Raw genomic sequence first — 26,089 nt, 5'->3', positions numbered from 1 at the left:
AGCAAGTCACTTCACTTCTCTGGGCCTCAGTTGCCTCATCTGCAAAATGGGGATGAAAACTGGGAGCCCCCCATGGGACAACCTGATCACCTTGTGACCTCCTCAGCGCTTAGAACAGTGCTTTGCACGTAGTAAGCGCTTAATAAATGCCATTATTATTATTAACAGAGTTGAAGGAAGGAAAGGACTTAGCAGGATGAAGTGGTAGAGGGAGGCCATTTCACACTGGGGAAAGGCCACATACAGTTCTCAGTAAAAAGGGATTGACTGACTGACTTATCAGACATTACCCCCTGTCTTCTGCTGGCGGCAGAGTGGCCATCTTTGATTTTTCAAGAATAATAATAATAATAATAGTAGCAATTATGCTATTTAAGCTCTTACTATATGCCAGGCACTGTGGCGATGATCAATCAATCAATCAATTGTATTTATTGAGCGCTTACTGTGTGCAGAGCACTGTACTAAGTGCTTGGGAAGTACAAGTTGGCAACATATAGAGACAGTCCCTACCCAATAGTGGGCTCACAGTCTAAAAGGGGGAGACAGAGAACAAAACCAAACATACTAACAAAATAAAATAAATAGAATAGATATGTACGAGTAAAATAAATAAATAAATAGAGTAATAAATATGTACAAACATAGATGTTGATGATGTATTTGTTAAGTGCTTACTATGTACCAAGCACTGTTCTAAGCACTGGGCACTTTTCGAAGCGCTGGACAATGCCCTAGGGTAGGTACATGGAGATTGGGATGGACACGGTCCCTGTCCCACACAGGACTCACAGTGTTAATCCCCATTTTCCAGATGAGGTAACCAAGGCCCTGAGATGTGAAGTGACTTGCCCAGGGTCACCCAGCAGAGAAGTGGGGGAGCCAGGATTGGAACCCAGGCTCTTCTGACTCCCAGCCCGTGCTCTATCATCATCATCAATCATCAATCGTATTTATTGAGCGCTTACTATGTGCAGAGCACTGTACTAAGCGCTTGGGAAGTACAAATTGGCAACATATAGAGACAGTCCCTACCCAACAGTGGTCTCACAGTCTAAAAGTCCACTAAGCCTCTGTGTTTCCCCACCCTCACCCACTGCCTCCAGAAATAAAGGATTCTATTAGAATGGATTAGAAAGGTTAAGGGTTGGGATGATTTGAATTGTGGGCATATGTCGGCTAGATGACATATTAATTAATAATAATAATTATGGTATTTGTTAAGTGCTTATTATGTGCCAAGCGGTAAGCGCTGGGGTAGTTACAAGGTAATCATCAATCGTATTTATTGAGCGCTTACTGTGTGCAGAGCACTGTACTAAGCGCTTGCACTGTACTAAGCGCAAGGTAATCAGGTTGGAATTCCCAAACCCCCTACTTATACCTGCAACAGTCCATGCTCAAGTTTCGAGTGGTAGAAGAAAGAATTATGCAGTAGCATGCTGTGTAACTTAGCCACGTATCTGTTCTGTCAGAGTGAGCCTGAGGGAGTGAACCAATTAGATTCATTGAAAAGAAACTCTCTTTAGAAAAAAAGCATTTCTCTGGCACATTGAAAGCAAAGGCATCCGTGTAAGTAGGTATACACAGTTCTGTGCTAACACATTTTTCACTGTGCATTTTGGTGAGCTTATTTAAGGAATTAGGGAGTCATCCATCTGACATGAGCCCATTGTCCATCAGTCAGTGGTATTTAGTAATGTCTAAGCACTGTAGTAAGCGCTTGGAAAAGTGCAGTAAAGTAGACCATGAAACAGTTCACGTGCATTTTATAGGAGAATAGTAAACATGATTGTGGTATTTGTTAACACTTGCTTTGTCTTAAGCACTGGGGTAGATACGAGGTAATCCTGTTGGACACAGTCCCTGTCCCACATGGGGCTCACACTCTAAGTAGGAGGGAGAACAGAGATTGAATCCCCATTTTCCAGTTAAAGAAAATGAGGCACAGAGAAGTTGAGTGACTTGCCCAGAGTCACAAAGCAGGCAAGTGGCGAAGCCAAGATTAGAACCCAGGTCCTCTGACTCCCAGCCCCGGGCTTTTTCCATTAGGCCACACTGCCTTAGAACTGGCAAGTGTCCTGTTCGTGGGGTTTCACAAGAACACAACCCCCAGGAGCATTGGCTGTACTTGAGAGCAGGTGGAAAAATTCACTTCTGTAACTTATCGATGGTTAAGTTATCACGCAATAAACTAAGAATCAAACAATTGGAAGGAAACACACCCTGCAGCTCTTGTACAATAAAAAGGAATCTGTTATTTTCTGTACCATTTAAGGGCCATTTAGGCGAACGATAGAAAGTATGTAAAAACAAGCATAGACTCTTAATTATATTTGGCTTGACTAATATCCAGTACTTCGACAATAAGAGTTTTTAAAGATCAGCACAGTTTATCTGAACTAGAAAAAGATTTTGTAGGGATAAAGATGGGCTAATTTTGGAAGGAATGGTTTTTTTCAAGCAATTGCCAATCTGCCAGTTTTGAGTTGAAATTTGGAGTCGTGGTTTCTCATTACCCCGAACGCATGTATAGATAACCTTACCAATCCAAAGAGAATTAGGACATAGAGTGGTGGGATTGGAAATGGCTAACCTGTTTTTTGTTTTTCATTTTCTCCTACAGAAGCGCCACTATGAGGCGAGGTGGATGGAGGAAACGAGCTGAAAACGATGGCTGGGAAAATTGGGTGCGTCTAAATTAAGTAAAAACTATTTCATCGAGCTGGGCTTAATACCTTTTGCCATTTCCTTGATTTTTAACTTGGCTTAGAATATTGCACTAACAGAGTACTATCTAGAAAGCTTCTTTTCCAGTGTGATAAGTTGTCTTGGTCCTTACGATTTGCTGCTATGGACACATTGTGACTTTGAGCCTGGGTTCTTGTCAGGTGTATTTATTGAGTGCTTACTGTATGTGTGCAGGCACTGTACTAAGAGCTTGGGAGCATACATTATAGCATAAACAGACACATTCCCAGCCCACAACGAGCTTACAGTCTAGAAGTTTCTTGTGTCTGGAGGCTGGTGGGACAATCCGTCCCTGGGTACGTGATCTTCTGTATTCATGCATTATGGAGCACTGTACTAAGCGCTTGGAAGAGTGTATGAGTGTGCATCTTTTTGGGTTTCTATCTCCATAAGCTTCCTTGATAAGCCCTCTCCATTCTGAAAAGTCACCCTGAGCAATTGGGGGCAGACAGGCCTCTCCAAATAATCCATCAGAGTAGCTTATCATCACCACCACCACTGGCCAAAGCCATGATGATAATGGTGCTAAGGGTATTTGTTAAACACTTATAGATATATCAAGCCCTGTACTAAGCGCTAGGGTAGATACAATTCTCATAAAGTCCACAGTGACCTGGCTAATAGTAATATCTGTGGCATTTATTAAGCGCTTACTATATGCCAGGCACTGTTCTAAGCCTTGGGGTGGATACAGCAGCAAGGCGTGGTGAACAGAGCACAGGCCTGGGTGTTAGAAAGTCATGGGTTGTGATTCCGGCTCCACCACTTGTCTGCTGTATGACCTTGGGCAAGTCACTTTGCTTCTCTGGGCCTCAGTTAACTCAGTAAAATGGGGGTTGAGACCGCGAGCCCCCCGTGGGATGGGGCTGTGCCCATCCTGATATGCTGGTATCCAACCCCAGCGCTTAGTATAGTGCCTGCACATAGTACGCACCTAACAAATACCATAATTATTAGTATTATTATGAGCAAATCAGGTTAGACACAATCCTTATCCCACGTAGGGCTCACAGTCTTAATCCCCATTTTATTGATGAGGTAACAGAGGCAGAGAAGTGAAGTGACTTGACCAAGGTCACAGCAGAGAAGTGACGGAGCCTGGATTAGAACCCAGGTCCTTCTGACAACGCCCAGGCTCTGTCGGCAGCCATGCTCTCCCCTCTTCCAGCCACTGCTTTTCAATTCCTGAAATAAGTTCCTGGGTAGCATAACGTTTTAGTCACTCGAAGCAGTTAACGTAGCTTTCAAAGGGGCCAAATTTACCCCTAGAAAATAGTTGGGCACTGGGATGATCCGGCTCCACGTTTTCTATTTAGTTCCCTACCTAGGGAAGGAAATAGGTTGAAATTTATTTCGAGGCACTTATCAGTTAGGTGTAGGGTAAATCTTCAACAACCTGGGAGTGATAAACATTGTCAGAGAAGCTCTTTATTACTTTCAGAGTAGAGATAGTTAGTGAGGGTTAGTTGGAAGGGTCAGTAGGTACGAAGTGCCTGGAATCAGCTCTGAAATTAGCAGTGCTCCCTTTTTTGTTTCAATTGTGCAGGAGTTACCCACTCTGCGCATTAAATGCAGGATATTGGAAAGTCCCTGTTAGCAGCAAGTTGGCCCATACTCTGATTTTCTCCCATGCTGTATCTGACAGTGCTAATAATAATAATAATAGTAATTATGGTATTTAAGCCCTTACTGTGTACCAAGTACCGTACTAACCGCTGGGGGAGATGAAAGATAACGAGATTCCCTCATAGTGCTCACAGTGTAAATAGGAGGGAGAACAAGGATTGACTCCCCATTTTACAGATGAGGAAACTGAGGCACACAGTTTCTTTCCTAGCATTTAGTACAGGGTCTCTACACAGTAAGTGAATAGTGATAATAACAATTGTGGTATTTAAGCGCTTACAGTGTGCCAAGCACCATACTAAGCACTGGGGTGAATCTAGTCTTTGGGGCGTGGATCAGGCAGTGGAAAGGCAGGAAAATGTTGGGGTCAATTGAAGATGCCCTGGATCCTTCTTTTAGCTCCTTGGGGCTCTTGGAGCATTTCAGCTCCTGGCAGATGTGGTTCTTGGAGTGCTACAGAACTGGTGCCTGGCCACTGGAGTTTGTGCCTTCTCACTAGGACTGCCTTTTTTTAATGGTATCGTTAAGCGCTTACTGTGTGCCAGGCACTATTCTAAGTGCTAGGGCAGATACAGGGTAATCAGGCGGGATGCGGTCTGTGTCCCGCATGGGGCACACCAACTGAATCCCCATTTCACCAATGAGGTCACCGAGGGCCCGGAGAAGTGAAGCGACTTGCCCGAGGTCACCCAGCAGACAAGGGGCGGAGCTGGGATTTGAACCCAGGTCCTTCTGGCTCCTAGGCCCGTGTTCTACCCACTAGGCCACGCTGCTTCTCCTCACCGATGCACAGGTACACAACAGTTACTAGTTTTACGAAATCCCCAGCTGATCTGTCTTCTCCCTGGGCCTGGCTTGGAGTCAGAACTTTGGCCCAGCAAGGACTCTAATTTCTCAGGTTGCCTCCTCACCTCCGCTTAACCTCGGCCCCAACTCACCCTCAGTCCGCCCTTCAGTGACCGTTGATATAACGATAGGGCCAGGTCTTTGTCCCAGATCGAATGACCAAAGCTTGAACAGAATAACTCCAACCATGTCAATGGCTACCTTACTATCCGGTACGAATAAGTCCGTGATGTCTGCTACCTGTGTTGTACTCTCCCAAACGCTTAGTTCAGTAAATGCTCAATAAATATCATTTATTGGCATCAGTGATAGAATTAGGGAGCAAAAAAAAAATGACATGCTGAATAGTCTCCATTCCGTAGAGCGTTTTTCGAAAGTGCCTTAATCAGTCCACAGTGTTTCGCACACCCGTAACTGCTCGGTAGATACGATTGAATGAATGAATAGGCCAAGTGATTGAAATTTTTGTCTTATTAAGATTTCTTTTTCCCCGCTCTGTTGCTAGGGTGGGTACATGGCTGCAAAGGTCCAGAAATTGGAGGAACAGTTCCGGTCAGATGCTGCTCTGCAGAAGGATGGAACTTCAACGGCGATCTTTAGTGGGGTCTCCATCTACGTCAATGGCTACACAGGTCTGAGTCCTCTCCCGAATCTTCATCTCATACCCCCCTACAGCACATTTCGGTTCCCTAAAAACGCGGGGGTTGCCATCTCCCACACCGAGGAAGAGTCGCGCTGTAGTATTTACAGTCAGCGTTTGATGCCTCGTACTTGCATATGGTGTTTCTTGAAACACCATGATGTTCTGTATCCAAGCAGGCTCCACGTTATCGGACAAACATTCCCTAATTGCCTGACTGTGTTCTAGCCAAAGCCTGAAGAGAAAACACATGTTCTGGCAAAACTGTTTCAGCTTCTAGTTTAATTAAGAATTCTTTTGGAGAAGGTGTGGGGCTGTTTCAGCGCAGACTCTCCCCGAAGCCATTCAGAAGTGGTAGTGAAAATGATTTCTAATAAAAATAATTGTGGTATTTAAGTGCTTACTGTGTGCCAGGCACTGTACTAAGCGCTGGGATGGATACAAGCAAATTGGGTTTGACATAGTCCCTGTCCCACGTGGGGCTCACAGGCTCAATCCTCGTTTTACAGGTGAGGTAAACTGAGGCCCAGACAAGTGAAGTGACTTGCACAAGGTCACACCACAGACAAGTGGCGGAGTTGGGATTAGAACCCATGACCTTCTGACTCCCAAACCTGTGCTCTTTCCACTCTGCCATGCTGATTTCAGGTGAAACTCTTTTGCTTTCACCTGGAACCAAAATTTGTTTTTCTGCTATTTGAACATGTTTGTGTTAAAATTTGATAGAGGTCCTCGTTCTTAAAAATTCACCATCTCTCCCCACTTCCCCTCCCCCCCAATCCAGTTTTTGAAAATTGATCATTTTGCCGGGTTAAGGGGAAAGGTTGCCATTGAGAGGTCTGGCATCAAGTGGTCTAATTTTGACAGCATCCAAAGCACCAGTGAATACATTTTGCCGATTTCTGTGAGTTTGTGTTTGACCGCAGTTGTCCCCCTCCTGTTGCTTTTAATGAGGAAGTGGCTGTTTTCCTTTCAATTAAAGACCAGGCTCAAGGAATCAGAAATTCTAAATTCCGATCGTCTCTGTCAGAATGCAACTCATGTGATCCTCCTTCCCGAATTAGGAGAAAGGAGATAATGCCCACTTTAACTTCAGTATTGTAAAAAAGAAGTAACTTCAGTATTGTAAAAAAGAAGTAATCAATGAGTGAGTGTAAAGTGCTTTGGAAACAAAGCATTGTGTGTAAGAGGCTGCTTCCTGTCCTTTTGGGGATCTACATTGGAAGTGTTCCCAGTGGATAGTGATTCTGAAGGCCTTGGTAGTAAATTAATTAGACAGCATCCATTTCTTGCGGATTAAAGCCATCAGGAAAATGTACGTGTTATGGTATATGTTAAGCACTTACTCTGTGCCAGCCCTGTACTAAGCAATGGGACAGATACAAGCTTATCAGGTTGGACACGGTCCCTGTCCCACACGGAGCTCACAGTCTTAATCCCTGTTTTTCAGAAGAGGTCCCCGAGGCACAGAGAAGTGACTTGGCCAAGGTCACACAACAGACAAGCGGTGGAACCGGGATTAAAATCCAGGTCCTTCTGACACCCAGGCCCGTGCTCTGTCCAGCAGACCACGGTTGTCTGCTCTAGAAGGCATAGGTTTTGAGTTTAAAGATATCAAGGAGTGCGTAGAAAATGTTAAATTTTGTTGTACAATTCTACACGTTTTGTACTTGCCTCCTCGGTTAGGGAAATTGGGGCATGGGGTGAAGAGTGATCTGGCCAGAGATTCAGAGGAGAATTAATTCTTGCTGTCTTTTTTCAATGAGTCAGTGATATTTACTGAGTGCTTACTGTGTGCAGAGCATTGTACAAAGCACTTGGGAGAGTACAGTAGAGTAGATAGCTGAGATCCCTGCCCTGAAGGAACTTACACATGCACAGTGTAGCAAATGTCAAGTTGTATTTCTCTCCTAAAGATGCCAGAGGTGCTGAAATTCACTTGCAGGTGTGTCCAATCTGATTAGCCTGTGCCTACCCCAGCGCTTAGCACAGGGCTTGGCAAATATTAAGTGCTTAACAAGTACCATAATTATTAATAGGCATGTGAGGTGGGGAAGACATGGTGGAGCTAAAGAGGCAGCCAGGGACGTGGAATGACAACGGGAACTTGCTATTTATAGCCACCCAAAAACTCAGAGCCACAAGAAGAGGGACAACTCATGCCCAGACCTAGGGTTTCATTCATTCAGTCATATTTACTGAGCGCTTACTGTGTGCAGAGCACTGAACTAAGCGCTTGGAAAGTACAATTCAGCAACAAATAGAAACAATCTCTACCCATCAACAGGCTCACAGTCTAGAAGGGGGGAGACAGACAACAAAGCAAGTAGACAGGCATCAGTAGCATCAATGTAAATAAATAGAATTATAGATGCATGCATATCATTAATAAAATAAGTAGAATAATATATATACACAAGTGCTGTGGAATCGGGAGTGGGGTAGAGCAGAGGGAGCGAGTCGGGGCTTTGGGAAGGGGTTTGACACAGAAAATTTAACACCCGAATATATACCCTGTGGCGCACGTTGTCACTGCTTGGTTTAAAATCTTTCTTCCTCCTCCCATCTTTGGTCCTTGAAATTCAGTCAATCAATCAATCGTATTTATTGAGCGCTTACTGTGTGCATAGCACTGTACTAAGCGCTTGGGAAGTACAAGTTGGCAACATATAGAGACGGTCCCTACCCAACAGGGGGCTCACAGTCTAGAAGGGGGAGACAGGGAACAAAACCAAACATATTAACAAAATAAAATAAATAGAATAGATATGTACAAGTAAAATAAATAGAGTAATAAATATGTACAAACATATATACATATATACAGGTGCTGTGGGGAAGGGAAGGAGGTAAGAGGGGGATGGAGGGGGGAGAGGAAGGAGGGGGCTCAGTCTGGGAAGGCCTCCTGGAGGAGGTGAGCTCTCAGTAGGGCCTTGAAGGGAGGAAGAGAGCTAACTTGGCGGATGGGCAGAGGGAGGGCATTCCAGGCCTGGGGGATGACGTGGGCCGGGGGTCGACGGCGGGACAGGCGAGAACGAGGCACGGTGAGGAGATTAGCGGCAGAGGAGCGGAGGGTGCAGGCTGGGCTGGAGAAGGACAGAGGGGAGGTGAGGTAGGAGGGGGCGAGGGGATGGACAGCCTTGAAGCCCAGGGTGAGGAGTTTCTGCCTGATGCACAGATTGATTGGTAGCCACTGGAGATTTTTGAGGAGGGGAGTAACATGTCCAGAGCGTTTCTGGACAAAGACAATCCGGGCAGCGCCGTGAAGTATGGATTGAAGTGGGATGGATTGAAGTGGGAAATTCTTATTACGCTCAATTCTTCCATAATATGTGTGTACAGTATGGACTGAAATTCCTGATGTAACTCTCCAAAGCCTTCTTCCCCATAAACTCTTAACAAAAATAATTCATAATGATGGTACTTGTTAGGTGTTTGCTATGGGCCAGGCACTGTACTAAGCGCTGGGGTGGATACAAGCCACTCGGTTTGGACGCAGTCCCTGTCCCACGAGGGGCTCACAGTCTCAATCCCCATTTTCCAGAGGAGGGAACTGAGGCCCAGAGAAGTGAAGTGACTTGCCCACGGTCACACAGCAGACAAGTGGCAGAGCCGGGATTAGAGCCCATGACCTTCTGATTCCCAGGCCCGTGCGCTATCCATTCCGCCCTGCTGCTTCTCTGCTGCTGCTGCTTCTTTTAGAGTGTGAGCTCCTCGAGGGACGGTAACTGCGTCTAATTCCCATTGTGCATTTTTTCCCCGCGCTTAGGACAGTGCTCTGCACACACACACAATGTAAGTGTTTAACACAAGCTATTATGACTACTGCTTACTACTGGCACAGCGTTGGGAAACTTACCTGTTGTTGGTAGGGACCGTCTCTATATGTTGTCAACTTGTACTTCCCAAGTTCTTAGTACAGTGCTCTGCACACAGTAAGCGCTCAATAAATGCAGTTGAATGAATGAATGGAAATGTTCCCCTCACAGAGCGAATCTATTTGTATACAATGGGTACACAACGTCTGATGCAGTTGTTGCGGTTAATATTCCTACGCGAGTTCTCCTTAACACGGGATTTTACGAGAAGGTTGTACCCACCCCACTTGCTGCAGGAGAACCGGGTTGCCTTTTGTCCGTCAGAAGCCTTTCAGCGTTTGTTAAAATAACAGTTAATTCCAAGCAGCGTGCTATGGTGGACGGAAAGCATTTTAATCAGCCACGCACAATTTATTTTAGCTGAGTACACTTTTGCCGTCCTCAAGAGCCTAAAATGGAGGGGTTTTTTTTTTTTCCAGAGTTGTTGTGGAGAGCCCCGTGAGAATATTTTAAAATAACGAAATGCGTAATTTTTTAGCTTTGGGGGACGTAGGGCCGTTTGCTTTGGTCTGTTCTGTTTATACACTTGAAAAGATGTTGATGTAACATCTACCGTGTAATCGCCCGGGCCGAAGATGTGCGTGGGGAACTGTTGCTGAAAGTTTCACACAGCAGACAAGTGGCAGAACCAGGATTAGAATGAGAAAAGCCCCCCTTTTCCTCGGATCCCCCTCCCCATCACCCCGACTCACTCCCTCTGCTCTATCCCCCGTCCCGCCCCACAGCACTTGTGAATATAGATGTACATATTTATTATTCTATTTTATTAATGATGCATATATATCTATAATTCTATTTATTCATATTGATGCCTGTTTACTTGTTTTGATGCCTGTCTCCCCTGTCCTAGACTGCTCCCATTATGGGCAGGGATTGTCTCTCTTTGTTGCTGAATTGTACTTTCCAAGCGCTTAGTACAGTGCTCTGCACACAGTAAGTGCTCAGTAAATACGATTGAATGAATGAAAGTTTGAGCGTTACTGGATATCGAATATTAGTACAGTGCTCTGCACACAGTAAGTGCTCAGTGAATACGACTGAGTGAATGAAAGTTTGAGCGTTACTGGATATCGAGTGTTGTTATAAGCTCGTTGCGGACAAGAAACATGTCTACCAACTCGGTTGTACTGTCCCAAGTGCTTAGTATAGTGCTCTGCTTACAGGAAGCGCCCAGTAAAGTCCATTGATTGATTGATATTGGATGGATTCCCTGGCAGTTGGGCCCTCTGGGTTTCACTTCTCTCATCCCACACCCCTGAAGGAAGAAGTTGGGTAGCAGTTGGTAATTCTCCCCTGCTTCTTCTTGGAGTCACTAACCACATGAGACGTGATATTTCCGTGTATTTTAACCCCATTTGGAATTATCTAATCATTTGTTCCTCAGAATACCTCAGAAACCACGTATAAAACATAGGGGCCAGGGAAACCAATTCAGTTCTTTAAGTTCATGCTGTATCTCTGTAACACTTTAGCGAAGGCAAGCAACATTGTGGGTAGAGCACGGGCCTGGGAGTGTGAAGGTTCTGGGTTCTAATCCCAGCTCAGCCACGTGTCTGCTGTGTGGCCTTGGGCAAGTCACTTTTTTCTCTAGGCCTCAGTTACCTCCTCTGTAAAATGGGGATTGAGACTGTGAACCCTCTGTGGGACAGGGACTGTGTCCAACCAGATTTGCTTGTATCTACCCCAGCACTTAGTACAGTGCCTGGCACTGTAAGCACGTAACAAATCCCACAATTATTATTGTTTATTATTATTGTCAGATGGGGCGTTTGACGCGTGGACATCTTCATTTGGCAGGTCTGGAGTTGTATTTATTGAGCACTTACTGTGTGCTGCGCAGAGCACTGTACTAAGCATTTGGGAGAGTACAGTGTAACAGCAAACAGACATATTCCCTGCCACGATGAGCTCGCAGGCTAGAGGGAGAGGCAGGCATTAATATAAATAAATAAATTACAGATACATAGGCATATGTGTTGGGAGATGGGAGTTGAGATGAAATAGAGAAAAAGCAAGGGAAATGTTTTAACAAGCAGAACCATTTAAACTTTCTGACTGAAAGTTTTAAGTAGACCCTGTTAAGGAGGTAATAGAAAGGTTTAAAAGATCTGCAGGGTCCTCACACCTAAATAAATATTGGTCTTGAAGCTATTGAAATGCAGGGTTCTCTTTCAGAAATATTTGCTCATCAAGCAAATGTTTCCGTTGGGGGGAAATGTCTACCCATGTCTACGAACCCCATGATTTATCCATAATGCCGTCCTTGAAAGCGGATGTGTATCATGAGATAAATTTTCCTGTTGATTTATAAGGTATGAATGGGGATCTATTTCACAACCTCTGGAAAAATATGAAATTCCTTGATGTGCTGTACACTCCTACATTAAGCATCCCTAAACTGTTGTTTAATCTCTTTTAAAGTCATTCAGAGCGTAACATCTTAACTAAATTAGGAGTTGTAGTGTAATTACTAGTCTTTTCAGGAGGCTACAGACGTTGAAGCTTGTTCAGCCAACTGTGCTAGTGGTTTTTCAGCGAAGAATTTGTTTAACTTAGGTCCAGCAACGGCATTCTCCCCATCTTCAGAAACTACCTTGTAGCAAACCAGCTCCTCTTTAGCACCTCTCCATGCTTTTGAAGTCCTCCCTTTGAAGTCGTTGTCTCCATAACCTTTCGGTGGTTTTTATAACTCTGTACAATTTCTCAAAAACGATGCAAGACTTCTTAATCCCGAAATTTTAGCTGATGGTGGAGAGACTGTGCCTTCAGCGCATTGTGTCTTGAGACTGTGAATCTTCAAGGCGTCAGACAACAGCGGCTCTGTCCCCAGAGTTTGTGTATTATAGGATTACTCTCCCCCTCTAGACTGTGAGGTTGTCGTGGGCAGGAATGGGTGTGCTTGTTGTTGTATTGCACTCGCCCAAGCGCTTAGCATAGTGCTTTGCACAGAGTAAGCGCCCAACAAATACGATTGAATGAATGAACTCTAGCCTGGGGTCAAACCAGAGAAGCTGCAACTATGGGTTATAGGTATTATTGGGTGGCTGTAACCTGAGGTAAATCTATAGCCTTCATTTTGCCGAGAAAATTTTTATCACAAGTCCACTTTGGGAGCTGAGGGTAGAGTCCAATTCTTCTGCCTCAAGGTCTGATGTTTTACCTATCACCAATATTTTCTTCCTTTTTAAAAAAAAAAAAATAGATCCTTCTGCCGATGAATTGAGGAAGCTAATGATGTTGCATGGAGGTCAGTACCACGTGTACTATTCCAGATCCAAAACAACGCACATTATAGCCACAAATCTTCCAAACACCAAAATTAAAGAACTGAAAGGGGAAAAAGTAGTTCGACCAGAATGGATTGTGGAAAGGTAAGCTTTTTTTTTCCCCATCTGAGTTTGATAAACAGGTTTGGTTTAAGAAGTATATTCCTTGTTTCAGTCATAATTAGGGGAGAATTTAGGGGGTTTTTTGTGTAACAGGAGTGCTCTAAAACATTTTATTACCTCAGTCTGCTTGTTGATTTGGAGAATCAGTGCTGGTACAATGATATGCTTGTAAATTCAGCATTGGGTATAGCTTCAGAAATGTTAGTGGACCTCCAAAGCTTTCAACCTTCTTTCTCCTTTCCTTCTAGCCTTCTGTCCAATTTGGCATGCCCTTTCCCCTTTCCCTAAGTGTGTACCTCAGAAGGCTTATAATGGGATTGGCATTTGAGTTCTGGGATGATGATATGTGTGTGAATGGGGTGGGGTATGATGTGTATACGGATTGTGGCTGAAAACTGTGATGCGGTACTGAACGTTTCTGCACTTGTGTAGACATGAGGGTATTTTCCATTTGCTATTCGAAGTGCTTAGCGTTGTGTCATGAGTTTTCTATTGATTGTCTCTTTTCAAGGTGAAGTCCAATTACAGTCTGCTTTAGGGAGGTGGGATTTTTAAATCCCGCCCCCCCTTATCTCTTTCCCGGCCGAACTGCTCAGGTGCCCAAAAAATTAACGTAAGGTTATTTTTTTCTTTGATCAGTATCCTGGGTGACTTCCCAAAGAGCCTCTGAAGGCCTCCTCCCCCTCCCACTCTCTTCCTTCCCTGTCCCCAGTAGAAGGGCAGGCATCAGACATGATTTTTCAAAGGGTAATGATGAGTTGACCAACCCATCTGTGCTTTCATCTAGATCCCTTACAGCCAACAAAATGACCTGTGAGGTGAGATGACTGGGCAGTACAAGGGTTCATTCATTCAGTCCCTTGTATTTATTGAGCACTTACCATGTCCAGGGTGTATACTAAGCGCTTTGGAGAGTAAAGTCCAATGAAGAACAGACACATTCCACCCAAAACAAGCCTACAGCCTGGAGCTGTGGAATTGATTTACTCCACAGTAGATCTTACTGGCGTGTTTGGGATAGAATCCTTGAGGAATTAGGGAACGTTCCCTTGGCCACGCACATCCCTGTGGTTGGAATATGTGGTGGCGGAAGAAATGGTTGTGTGCCGGGTCTAAGTTCTACAGCGCCATGTCTCCGTAGCACAAGATGATGTCCAGGCGAATGATTATCGATAGGTTCAAAATGAGGTTCATTCGTTCAGGTGTATTTATTAAGCACTTACTGTATGCAGGTTCAGTATGATGGATCTGTTGTGCTCAGAGGAAAAACTCCGGGGTGTTAGATTGTCTCTTCCTTACCTGCGAGGACGGAGGTCAGAGATATTTGTTGCTCCAGCTATCCTTTGGGAGCCCCTGTTGGAAATAGGTGGACTTTTGGTTTGACCCACACTGGCTTTTCTGTCGGGTGGTCTTTCTGCATAATCAGTGGAATGATTATCAAAGCACAATGAATCAGTGGTCTTTAGTGGGTGCTCACTGCGTGCAGAGCATTGTATTTCTCTCTTGAGAGAGCATACTACAGCAGAATCAGTAGATACGTTCCCTGCCCACGAGGGGCTTACAGTCTAGAGGGGGAGACAAACGTTAATACAAATAAAGAAATAAATTACCGCTATTACCAATGCTATTTATTGAGCCCTTTCTGTGTGCCCAGCACTGTACTACGCATCTGGGAAAGTATAGTACAGCAGAGTTGGTACACACGTTCCCTGCCCACAAGGAGCTTAGACCAGTGGATGTTTCCATTATCATCTGAACGATTTGGGAAAACTGAAAAAATGGTCTTGATGGACTAAGACTCCCTTACTCCATCCCCTATTGTCCTTTACCCTAACTTGCCCCTGTTATTGAAAAGAATACCCAAAATGCAAATCAAAATGAACATACCAATGTTTTGTCTGCAGAATTTTGTTCTTAGACCAGTAGCAGAGTATTTTTAGCTGGAAAGGGATTTTAATCAGTGACGGTTTCTGAGAATAGAAGACTATTTAAATGTCTAGAAAATTGTCTACAATTTGCTTGTAGCTTTTGGCATATCACTTGTTCAGGTATCAGGGCAATCTAATAAGGTGACTAAATAATAGTTTATGGTTTCAAGCGATGTGTTCCCAGAAAATTTAGACAACAGCAGAGCTATTCTAAAAGATGCCATTTGCAGTGTCATTTTGGTCAGATTAAGAGTGGTAAGAATTGATGAGTCAGAAGGATTGGGAACAGAAGGTCCTTAAGTAAATTCAGTAATTTGGGCTTTGAATTAGGAAGGATTTCCTGCAATGTTTAGATAGCTCACAGAACCAAATCTTTCACCTAGGATGTCTGATATAGGAAAGAAGGTAGTTTGAAAACTCTCGACTGTAGATGACCGTAGTTTGAAAACTCACGATCCACCCGGCCAGACGAGCAAAAGAATTTTGCCGGGTGTTATGCTGTTGAGGCTGGACCCTTGTGCGAAGGTGTGTAGGAAACTGTAGCTACTGTCAGATACGCTCTCAGGACCCCAGGGGCTGACATCTCATTTTGAGCTGAAGAGAGGGTGGGGAGGTCTGAGGGCACAGGGGGAGGTAAAGACTGTTGGGGTATGGAGGAGGAAGGAGAAGACAGAAGGGGGACAAAGAGGGAGCAAATAGGTTTGAAAGGAGGAACGCCATAAATGCGAAGATTGACTGTTCGGATGGGGAATTAAGGAAGCCCATGTGGAGGAGGTGGAATCCTAGGAGGGCTTAAAAATGGGGAAAGCCATGTTCTGCCTGAGCTCGTGAGTAGGTGAAGTGAATAATAATAATAAATAATAAGTGAAGTGGAGCAGGAGGTCAGAGGAGTTGAGGAGTGATATGAAGCAGGTAGTGGAAGGCTCGTTGGGAATATCTGCATGAATATGAAGTCCCCAGGGATCAATTTAGGAATGGAGAAAGGCAGAAGGAATGTGAGAAAGGGATCCAGATGGCTCTGAAAGTTGGAGATGGGGTCTGGGTTGGGCAGTAGATGACCATGACTCGTATATCGAGTGGGTGGTAGAGGCGGATGATCTATGGACTTCATAGGAAGGGAAGAAGGGGGATGGAGAGGTGGAATAGTGTGAAATTATGGAGCAAGAAGGAAGCCAACTCCTCCCCCCTTTCCCAGTGAGTCCCAAGGACTGGGAGAAGATGAGTCCCCCTTTTGGGAGAGCAGCAGGGGAGAAAGGTTTCAGCAATGGCTGAAATAGTAAATAGAGCCCTTCTCCCTCCCTGAAAGAGGCACCATTGCCACCTCCCACTTCTGAAGAACATTCCAGACTTTTAGGAGAACAGAAGGGTGGTTTGGAGAAGGCCGAGCCACTTGGGGCCCTGATGAGAGAGGGGACTTTGTAGCTTGGGTGATAACTGATGGAAAAGATTCTAGTGGTCCAGGAGTAGGGGGAGATGATTTCCCATCTCACAGGTTGCCGTTGCATTGGGGAGAAAGTGAGGAGGAGGAAGAGCCAGCTGTGTAGAATTAACTGCACATCTAGTGACCGTCAATCAATCAATCAATCAATCGTATTTATTGAGCGCTTACTATGTGCAGAGCACTGTACTAAGCGCTTGGGAAGTACAAATTGGCATCACATAGAGACAGTCCCTACCCGATAGTGGGCTCACAGTCTAAAAGGGGGAGACAGAGAACAGAACCAAACATACCAACAAAATAAAATAAGTAGGATAGAAATGTACAAGTAAAATAAATAAATAAATAAATAAACAGATTTTGCCACTCTCGAGTCTTGTCCGGTAAGATTGTTAACCCGAGTTAGTAGCAACGTGGGAAGTCCAACATGAAGGGCGATAAGCCTGGAGGCGACAGTAACCACATCTTTAGTTGTCTCGAGGTGGCCCTCACAGACCTCTGAGGGTACCACATATGGCTTGAATAGCCTCCGGTGGAGGAAACAGATGGTCTCTGAAAATATTCCATATTTTCCACTGATATTCTCTCCCGAAAGCCCGGTATCTAGAGGCTCTGGCTAAACGGTTCAGTACTGTGGGGAAAAATTATACAAGCCCTTATCAAGAGTTGGAGTCAAAGGGGTTAGGTGTGGCGCAGAAATCATCCCCACAACCAACAGGGATGGGAAAAATGCTCCGACAGTGGAGTTGAGAATGGAAGCCTGGTTTAAAGGCCGCCATTTGTTCACCACACCTGCTAAAGGGTGGCAGACTACACGATTCCTTCAATTATCAGGGACCGCCTAGGCAAATGCTGGAGATGGGCAGGTTCTGGGACAAGGAAAGTTGAGGTTCTGCCTCTGAGCTTCCAGTCGACTTTGTTGTTTGGACAGAGTCTGCAGAGTTAGTTGGATCTAATCGCAGCGACATCGCCTCAGCCCCGTCGTGGAGTCCTTAGGATCCTTGTTCCAGCACGAGGGAGCTGGGAGACCTTCAGGCTGCCTGCAGAGGTGTTTTTCGGGGCAGCCAAGCCAGCTCTGCCTGAGAAATATGACCCCCACTGACTCTTTTCCGCTGCCAAAATCCGGCCTGGGCTGGGTTCGAAAGCTCACTGCCTTGGAGAGCCGAGCCACCTCAGGCTGAGGAGTGGGACGGCAGGCAGGCCAGGAGGGCCCCGGGGAAGTATCCGAGTCTTACCGTCTGTGGTGGCAGGGGTGGGCTGAAGGGAGCTCGGCTAAAGGGGACCCCTGGAAAGAGGGGGTGGGCTGTCTGTGCACAAGCAGCCAGGCAACTTCTGTAGATTTCCCCCAAATCCCACCACCCTCCCCATCTTCAGAGCCCTGCTAAAATCTTGTCTCTTCCAAGAAGCCTTCCCTGCCTAACGTCTCATTTCCCACCCTACCCACCCTCTCTTCTGAGTCACCTATGCATTTGGGTCTGTACCCCTCAAGCACATTGGTACTCACCCCATAATAATAATTATGGTATTTGTTAGTGCTTACTATGTGCCAAGCACTGTTCTAAGCCCTGGGGTGGATACAAGGTAATCAGGTTGTCCCACATAGGGCTCACAGTCTTAATCTCCATTTTACAGATGAGATAACTGAGGCATAGAGAAGTTGAGCGGCTTGCCCAAGGTCACACCCCCATAGCACTTCTATCCGTAGCCTTACATTCTGCTGTTTCCCCTCTCTGTAATGTGTTTTAACGTACATCTCCCCCACAAGCTCCCAGAAGGCAGGGATCATGCCTATCGACTGTGTTCTCCTCTGAACGCTTAGTACGGTGCTCTGAGTACATTAAGGGCTCAGTAAACATCATAGTGCCCTTATGTATGAATCGATTTTAATGTCTGCTCCTCCTTAGATTGTAAGCTCCTAGTGGGCAAGGAGCGTGTCTACCAACTCTGTTGTAACGTACTCTCCTAAGCACTTAGTACAGTGGTCTGCACATAGCAAGTGCTGAATAAATACCATGGATTGACCGATCCAGAGAACACAGGTCAGACAGTCAAGTGACTCTGTAGGCAAGAAATACTAGGATAAATGCCTTTGTTTCCCATCCAGGAGGAAAGTGTTTTTAAATAACGATTGAAGTTACTTCTGGCAGAAGGGCCTCATAGAAGTTCGGGCAGTGACTAAAGTGGAAAGTCGTGTTAGTGGGTGATTCCCCAGTACAGGGAGTGAGAGCGGTAGTAGTATTATTTATTAAGCGCTTACTGTATGCAGAGCATTATTGCACACTGGCAAAGAATACGCAGGTGGGAATTGGATAAGCCTCGGGGAAAACTGGTACGGAGTTCCGTCCCCCAGCCCTCTAACGCTGTACGTTGCTTGGCAGGAAACTCCAGATGCGGGCGTGAAAGAGTTTCCGATAACCCAGCAAGGCTGTTAGTAGGTTAATATGTAGCCTATGTAAATCTCTAGTATTATATATTAGTATAGTATTACTATGTAGTGTGTACACATCGGCCAGCCAAAGCAAGAGGAAGGAAACCAGTGTGTCATGCAGTTGTTTTTTTGTGTGTGTGTTTTTGGTTTAAGTGCAACAGACTGGAAATGTAAAACTGTTTTGTTCTGTTTCGTTTCAGCATTAAAGCCGGTCGTCTCCTCCCGTCCATCCCATATCAGCTGTACACCAAGCAGCCCGGTATCCCGAAAGGCCTCAACTTTAATACCATATGCAAACCCGAGGATTCCTTGCCAGGGCCAAGCAATAGAGCCAAACAGCTCAACAAGAGGGTGTAAGTGTTTCTAGGCGGGGAATACGGAACAGACAAAGCTGGAGGCCCGCCAGCTCTGAGCGGGGACTAAAGAGCCCAGGTGCGGCGTTCACCGGCTCACGAGTGCTAGAACAGGAACATACACAGAACCTGCCACAGGTTACGGAAACTCCACCGAAAGCCCGCCCCGGCGTCTTAGAAATTAAGTCGTTGGCTTTTTCGGTGACGGCTTCTGAGTAAGTGTGCACTAGACAAACCAGTTTGTCTTTTGTCTTTGTCGCGCTGACTGTTGGAACGGATGAAACTCCAAGCGGCCCCTTTGAAACGTTGACTTAAAGTTAACTGGTGGTGTGATTTTTCTCTGCCTCTTCTCCTTCGGAAGTCTCATTCTGAAAAATCCGATGTTGACGAGCGGTAGTTAAGGGACTAAAGCTGAAAATCGCTTCTGTAGTGCAGTCATGGGGCTAATGTGGAGTACTTGAGGGAAGTTGAGATTTTTGACCTTTAATTTATGCCAATGACTGATAAGATAATGTAAATGTTGAATGTGCATGAATACAAAGTATATTCTGAACTATGCGGAAGATGAATTAAAGCTACAATGAACTCCGTGTGATTTATATATGCCTGCTATGTACAGAAATGTATTGTCTTGGGGGAAAGAGGATTTTTCTGCCATATGAATGGTGTAAAAAATATATTTTGCCAGTATCTTTGATCTAAGGTGTAATTGCTATAATCCTGGGTAAATTGGTTATTACAATTAATTGGCTTGCTGCCTTTACTTGCATTTCAGGTGGTTAATTATTACCAGCCTCTTTCTCTTGTATTAGTTTAAATTGCTTGCTTTGGGAGGTGGATGTATTTTCCAAAAGACTAAGATTCTAATTAACTAGGGAAAAGTCTAATAACGCTGTTTGTTGCTTTCTGTGATTATTATTTTTCTTTTACAGCTATTGTTTCCATTGTCACAGTAAGGTGTCTGTAGTGAAAGTTTTGTTTTACCACAGTGAAAGCAGTCAGTATATTTATTTTTGCATGGTTCACCAGTATGTTCTGTAAGGTAGCAGGGGAAATTTCCTTATTTTCTACTGATGAAGAGTAAGCCATTACGTGACTGAAAACCTCCCGTTAAACTTTCCATGATCTCTCTCACAACATACTTAAGAGCAGAACACCACCACAGTAGATGAGAATTGATCGATCAGCTTAAAGATATTTTTAGGAAATCGAATCGATTTGACAGTTCGAGAGAAATGATCATGTTGGTGTTAACCCTTTAATCAAATCGTAGGGCTACCTCTCAAGTAGTGGTACTTTGCCAGTAAATAAGCCCAGGCAGGATAAATTAAACTTTATGCTGGGCGAGTAAAATAAAATCCAGCTTCAGCAGGGTGCATGCCTGCTAATTCTGTTGAATTGAGCTCTCACAGGTGCTCAGTACAGTGCTTTGCACATAGTATGCACTCAATCATGCCACTGAATGATGGATTGATTCACTGTATATGTATTTCCTGTTTACCTTTCATGTGGGCTGGCCATTTCTATTTGGCAAAGCCTGAGCTCAGAGGCGTGGATATAATGAATTCCTAGTGTTTGGTTATCAGTCACAACACAGTTTGATTCAGAAACTTACATGCAGGGAATTTTTCTAGCTTTTACTGCATCTATGTAAAATGAATTGAGACTTCTTGCTGACCTCCCCCCCGACTTCAATCTCTTCTTCCTCCAGGCCATACTTCACCGCTTCTCGGATCCTTTTTCTCAAACATTGTTCTGTGCACGTAGCCCTGCTCCTTTAAAAACCTTCAGAAGTTGCCCATTCCATCAGCTCCACACCAAGCGGAAACTCCTGACCACTGGCTTTCAGGCACTCAATCAATGGTATTTATTGAGCGCTTATTATGTGCAGAGCACTGTACTAAGCACTCAAATCATGTCTCCCTTCCATTGCCCTATCCTCTCTTTTCTCCCACTGCACCCCAGCTCCTTCACTTCATCCCTGTCAAGCCAGCCGGCTCACCGTGTGTCGTTCTCATCTCTCCTGCCGCCGGCCTCCTGCTTCATGCCTACCATCCTCCCCAGAGCCCTCTCCTCCTTCATGTCCGGCAGACCACTGTCGACCCCGCCATCAAAGCCCTTCTCCACCAGGAAGCCTTCCCTGATTAATCTCTCATCTCCACCCTATCTCTCTCCCCCTTCTCAAATTCCACTTCATCACATGTCTGCCACCTGAGAACTTGGGGGTGGTGGGTGGGGGCTTCCCCACATTTGGGGACATGTCTTTATTCTCTATTGCTTCCTCCTACCTGTAACTTGTTTTGGTGTCGGTTTCCCCCACTATGGTATAAAGGATCGTGTCGACTATTTTCTCTGCTATCGCAGAGAAGCAGAGGGGCCTTGTGGAACTGGGAGTCAGGAGCCCTGGGTTCAGATCCCAGCTCCACCACTTGCCTGCTGTCTGAGCGGGGGAAGTCACTTAAGCTTTCTGCCTCGGTCTCCTCATCTGTAAAATGGGGAATTATTTTTCCGAGTCTCCCTCCCGCTTAGATCGCGAGCCCCAGCTGGGATAGAAACTGTCCGAGATTTAGTTATCCTGTATCTAAACCAGTAGTTTGCGCTATGCTTGGCCCATAGTAGAAGCCTAAAAAATACTGCATTTATTACTATCGACTCTTCCAAGCTCTTGATACAGTAGGCTGCACACAGGAGGCATTCAATAAATACAACTATTCGATTGCTCTCCGCTAGTATCTTTAGCCTTCAAATATATTCTGTAGAGCCCTTTGGACTTTACGTCACAGTATGCAGTGTTTTCATCCCCTGATACTGCACATATGGGGTTTTTTGTTTGTTTTTTTAAAAAATCTCTGGAGGGCCATATTTCTCTTTCATATAATGTCATTCTCCTTTGCCCTCTAAAAGTATCTTTTCCTTTTCATTTAGTTCCCTCTCCAAAACCGCAAACGTGGGCCTTTAGGGGCTAAGCCCTTACTAGGGAATCCAAATAACTATACCCCGTTTTCAAAGTAAGATTTGTATAGCATCCACGGTGGTGGTTAAACACCTAATAGGTTTTCCAGATGTGTATATTGGATTCACTTGTGTAAGTGACTTGTCCTAAGGCGGGAATCAAGTTGGTATCAGAGCCAGGAAGTTGCCTCCTCATCAAATCCCTTATCCCACTTCCAATTTATTGTCTTCATAGGGCCGCCTTTAGGTACTCAAAGTCCATGACACAGGGGAAAGGAAAATTGATTTTTAGTAGTCCAGCTCAACCCAGAGTCATCCAGAATTTTATCCAGTTGGTGAAGGATTATGGTACCTTCTTGCAACTTGCCCTGAAAGACCAAGTTTCCCAGAAAGGTGGAGCTTACAAATCTAAGTCCCGCCCCAAAGGCGTCATTTTTGTCTGAACGGGTGGGAAGACGGGTTACGGAAGGAACATATTTTTAGTAGCCGCTTTTACGCTACCGAGCCAGTAAAACGCCGGCGGGATATTCGGGGTAATGCCTTTTTTCTTCTCTTCGTTTTAGAAATCACATCCTCAAGAAGTTCGAGCCGGGAAATGAGGTGAAAATCAATGGACTGAACCGTTGGAACGAGGAAGATCCAAGCGCCGATCTTCCGTCCACGGAGTTGGAGCAGGTACTTCCCGGGCAGAAACCAAACGGAGTTCAGCGTCCCAGAGACAGCACTGCCATTTTCAATGGACACACTCACAGCTCTAACGGTGCCTTAAAGACGCAGGACTGCTCAGGGCCCTTGGGTCACCGCGTGGCAAGCAGGCTTTCTCCAACCCCGGCGCCGGAGGAGGAGAAGACGACGACGGCGGCAGGCAGCACTGACTTGAGACCCTGCGCCCTGGAGCAGTTGCCTCAGAGCAACAGGATTTCAGAAATGGTGTGGAATCCACACAGGACTATGAGTAATTCATTCCCCTCGTCACCTTTGCACAGCCACCCTAAAATAAACGGTGCTCAGCACTCCACTCTTCAGGGGCCTTCAAGCACAAAAAGCACTTCTGCCGTCCCGTCTCTTAGCAAGGCAGTTCCCTCCACGCCGCCCAAGCCTGCAGACGGCAACTTTATTTCAGACTTTTACTCTCGCTCCCGGTTGCATCACATATCAACGTGGAAATGCGAACTGACTGAATTTGTCAACACCTTACAGAGGCAAAGTAGCGGTGTTTTTCCGGGAAGGGAAAAGTTAAAAAAGTTGAAGGCAGGCAGGTCTGCATCTGTAGTAACCAGCACAGGTAGATACTAGTCAGAGGCACCTTTTCCTACGAGATAATCGCGCTCGATCTTCTGATGTGGCTGTGAATCCGTATCTGATTGTGACTAAACTTTCTCTTAATTTTCTGCCTACAGGGACCACCGAGTTTCGTAGTGCACCTGATTTTTTGGTGGAAACACCTAAGGCCAAGACCTGTGCTTTTTTTAATATAAAAATAAGGATTTTAAATCAACTAGTTCCATTTGAGGTCTGTTTGGTAAGACCAAACCCTCTCTAGCCTTTTTAAACCTGGGCCAGGTGTGGATTTAAGCCCTGAGGCGATCGCTCATCCACAGTGAATATTTTGAATTCTAGGCGTAAAGCTTGGATTGTTTTCCTTGTCAACAGTGGCGCTTTATTGAGCGCTTATGGTGCGCAGAGCACTGGATGAAGCGCTGGGGAGCATACAGAGCAGCAGAGTTGGTAGGCACGTTCATTGTGCCCAGTGAGCTTGCCATCTAAATGCTCCTCATCCTCTACTGGGGGAGGGCACATGCGAAGCAAGGAGAGTAGGCTGGGGGCATTTCTCTCTTCCCAAGGATTGACCCACCGCCAGCCAGAAGTCTGGAAGTGCTCCTTAAGGAGTTTACAGGTCACTTTTCCCAGACTCTGTGTCACGTTGAGCTTTCTGGGTTGCACATTGTTTGTGTGCAGTTAAGAAAGAAGCGACACATTGATATTATCAGGGATCTTGAAAGGGATTCCCAAGTTACCCTGGGGTACTTTAAGACCCTCGGAGGTAAACTTAGTTCAAGAGGACTCTGAATTTTGTGATCCGAAAGTGTTTCTGAGTTTGAAAGAGTTAAGAAAAAGTGTTGCTGGAATTGTGCTCCCAAAGTGCTGGTGTAGTTTTGGGCATTACGTTCTAGGTGTCAGATATAAGCGGAGTAGATCATTTTAACCTGATGTTGTTTCTTCAGTACTTTCTCCTTGGACTCTTAATGTCTCTGGAGGAAAAGCCAAGTGAACTTTTTTTTTTGATAATGCCTTCCTTTCTTATGTGTATCACCAGAAATCACGATTTCATTGCCTTTCTCTAACTTTTCTTCTTTCCTTTCCCTCCTTCCAAATGACATCCAGTTCAGAGAGGTGTTTTTTGAGGCTGTGGTAACGTTTCAGAAAAGCGATGTTGCGATGTATTCTCCCCTGGGTTTATAGTGTGTCAGTTTAGCTTTGAATTGTGCCATGACTGAAAATAATAATAATAATGATGGCATTTATTAAAAGCTTACTATGTGCAAAGCACTGTTCTAAGCACCATCATAATAGCCGTCATAATAGCCTAATAGCCATCATAAATGGGCTTTTTGGTGTGTCTTGTGAGCGTACCCTAGGCAATTTGGAATCGGGTCCCTTTAAAGATATCCCTGTTAAGAAATACTTTCTATTCTGAGTATTTCATGCATGTGACTAGGAAAGTGGCCATTTAAAAATCATTGTGTATCTGGGGCTAGGAAACAAAACATAAAAGCTCCCCTTAAGAATCACTTTAACATGTTCAGCATCTATAATGAGGTTTTAGTGCAGTATCTCTAGTAACCGAGTTATTATTTTTTTAAAAAACAGACATTGTTAATTGTGATCCTGGAGAGTGGAAAGTCATGGCTTGTAATCCTTCGATTGGCAGTAACACACATGGTATTTTAAACCAAAGTTTCCACGTTTGCTGGTGTCACTGATATTTTTAGAATTCAAATGGTGTAATTTGTTTTTATTTATAGGCTATTGAAATCACTCTGGAATTTTTTAACATTAGTATTACCAGCAAGCATGTAAGCATCTATTGTTTTGGGTGTCAAAATTTGGATCAAGGATCAAGTTCTCTCTCCTTCGTTCTAGGTAATGTATCTGTGTTGAGCTCACCCAGGCATCAGAGCTGTATAATGCATGTTGATATGGATTGCTTCTTTGTCTCAGTGGGAATTAGAAATAGACCAGATCTCAAAGGTTAGTATTTTCGTTATATTCCTGAGGCTCTTTCATGTTTTAAAAAAATGTGTCTACCAATGGAACGCTACTTCTTTAGTGGGCTTAGGTGTGCTTCTTACCATTCCCCGTCTTGCCAAAACTGTGTTTTCTTCTGCTGGCAACTTCTGTCGGGCTGGGTGTTGGGTCAGAAACCAAATTGCCTTTAGACCTTGGCGCTAGTCGGGGAAACGATGTGGCCTAGTAGAAAGCGCACAGGCCTGGGATGATCTAGGTTCTAATCCTGACTCTGTAAGCTTATTGTGGGCAGGGAATGTTACTGTTTATTGTTATATTGTGTTTTCCCAAGTGCTTAACACAGTGCTCTGTACTCAGTAAATGCAATTGAATGAATGAATGAATGAACTTGCCCGCTGTGAGACCTTGGGCAAATGACTTCTCTGGGCCTCAGTCTCCTCATCACTAAAGTGGGCATTCAGTACTTGTTTTCCCTCCTTTTACTTCAAGCCCCGTGTGGGACAGTCTGTGTCCAGTCTGCATATACTATAACAACCCCCGTGCTGTGTACGGTGCTTAGCACGTACCAAGGGCTTTCATTCAGTCAGTCGTATTTATTGAACACTTACTGT

The 26,089-nt window shown here is 44.9% G+C and overlaps 1 protein-coding gene across 5 annotated transcripts in view; it reads left to right on the top strand.

The window, feature by feature from the left end:
* The window catches only part of REV1 (REV1 DNA directed polymerase), a 79,727-nt gene that overhangs the window by 17,431 nt on the left and 36,207 nt on the right, over nt 1-26,089 (top strand). For 4 of the 5 annotated variants that reach the window (XM_038761786.1, XM_038761785.1, XM_038761784.1 and 1 more), the window contains exons 2-7: nt 2,627-2,690; nt 5,729-5,855; nt 12,944-13,112; nt 19,125-19,277; nt 22,793-23,514; nt 25,374-25,481. In XM_038761786.1, the coding sequence (XP_038617714.1) occupies nt 2,637-2,690; nt 5,729-5,855; nt 12,944-13,112; nt 19,125-19,277; nt 22,793-23,514; nt 25,374-25,481 (1,333 nt within the window). In that variant the 5' untranslated portion in view covers nt 2,627-2,636. Of the gene's footprint in view, nt 1-2,626; nt 2,691-5,728; nt 5,856-12,943; nt 13,113-19,124; nt 19,493-22,792; nt 23,515-25,373; nt 25,482-26,089 lie in introns of those variants that run through there. The other variant, XM_038761787.1, reaches the window with a different exon arrangement.

The sequence above is a fragment of the Tachyglossus aculeatus genome, chromosome 20 (genome assembly GCF_015852505.1).
Source record: "Tachyglossus aculeatus isolate mTacAcu1 chromosome 20, mTacAcu1.pri, whole genome shotgun sequence".
NCBI lineage: Eukaryota > Metazoa > Chordata > Mammalia > Monotremata > Tachyglossidae > Tachyglossus > Tachyglossus aculeatus.
Note: the sequence above shows the minus strand (reverse complement) of the source record. Positions and strands in the feature narration are given on the sequence as shown.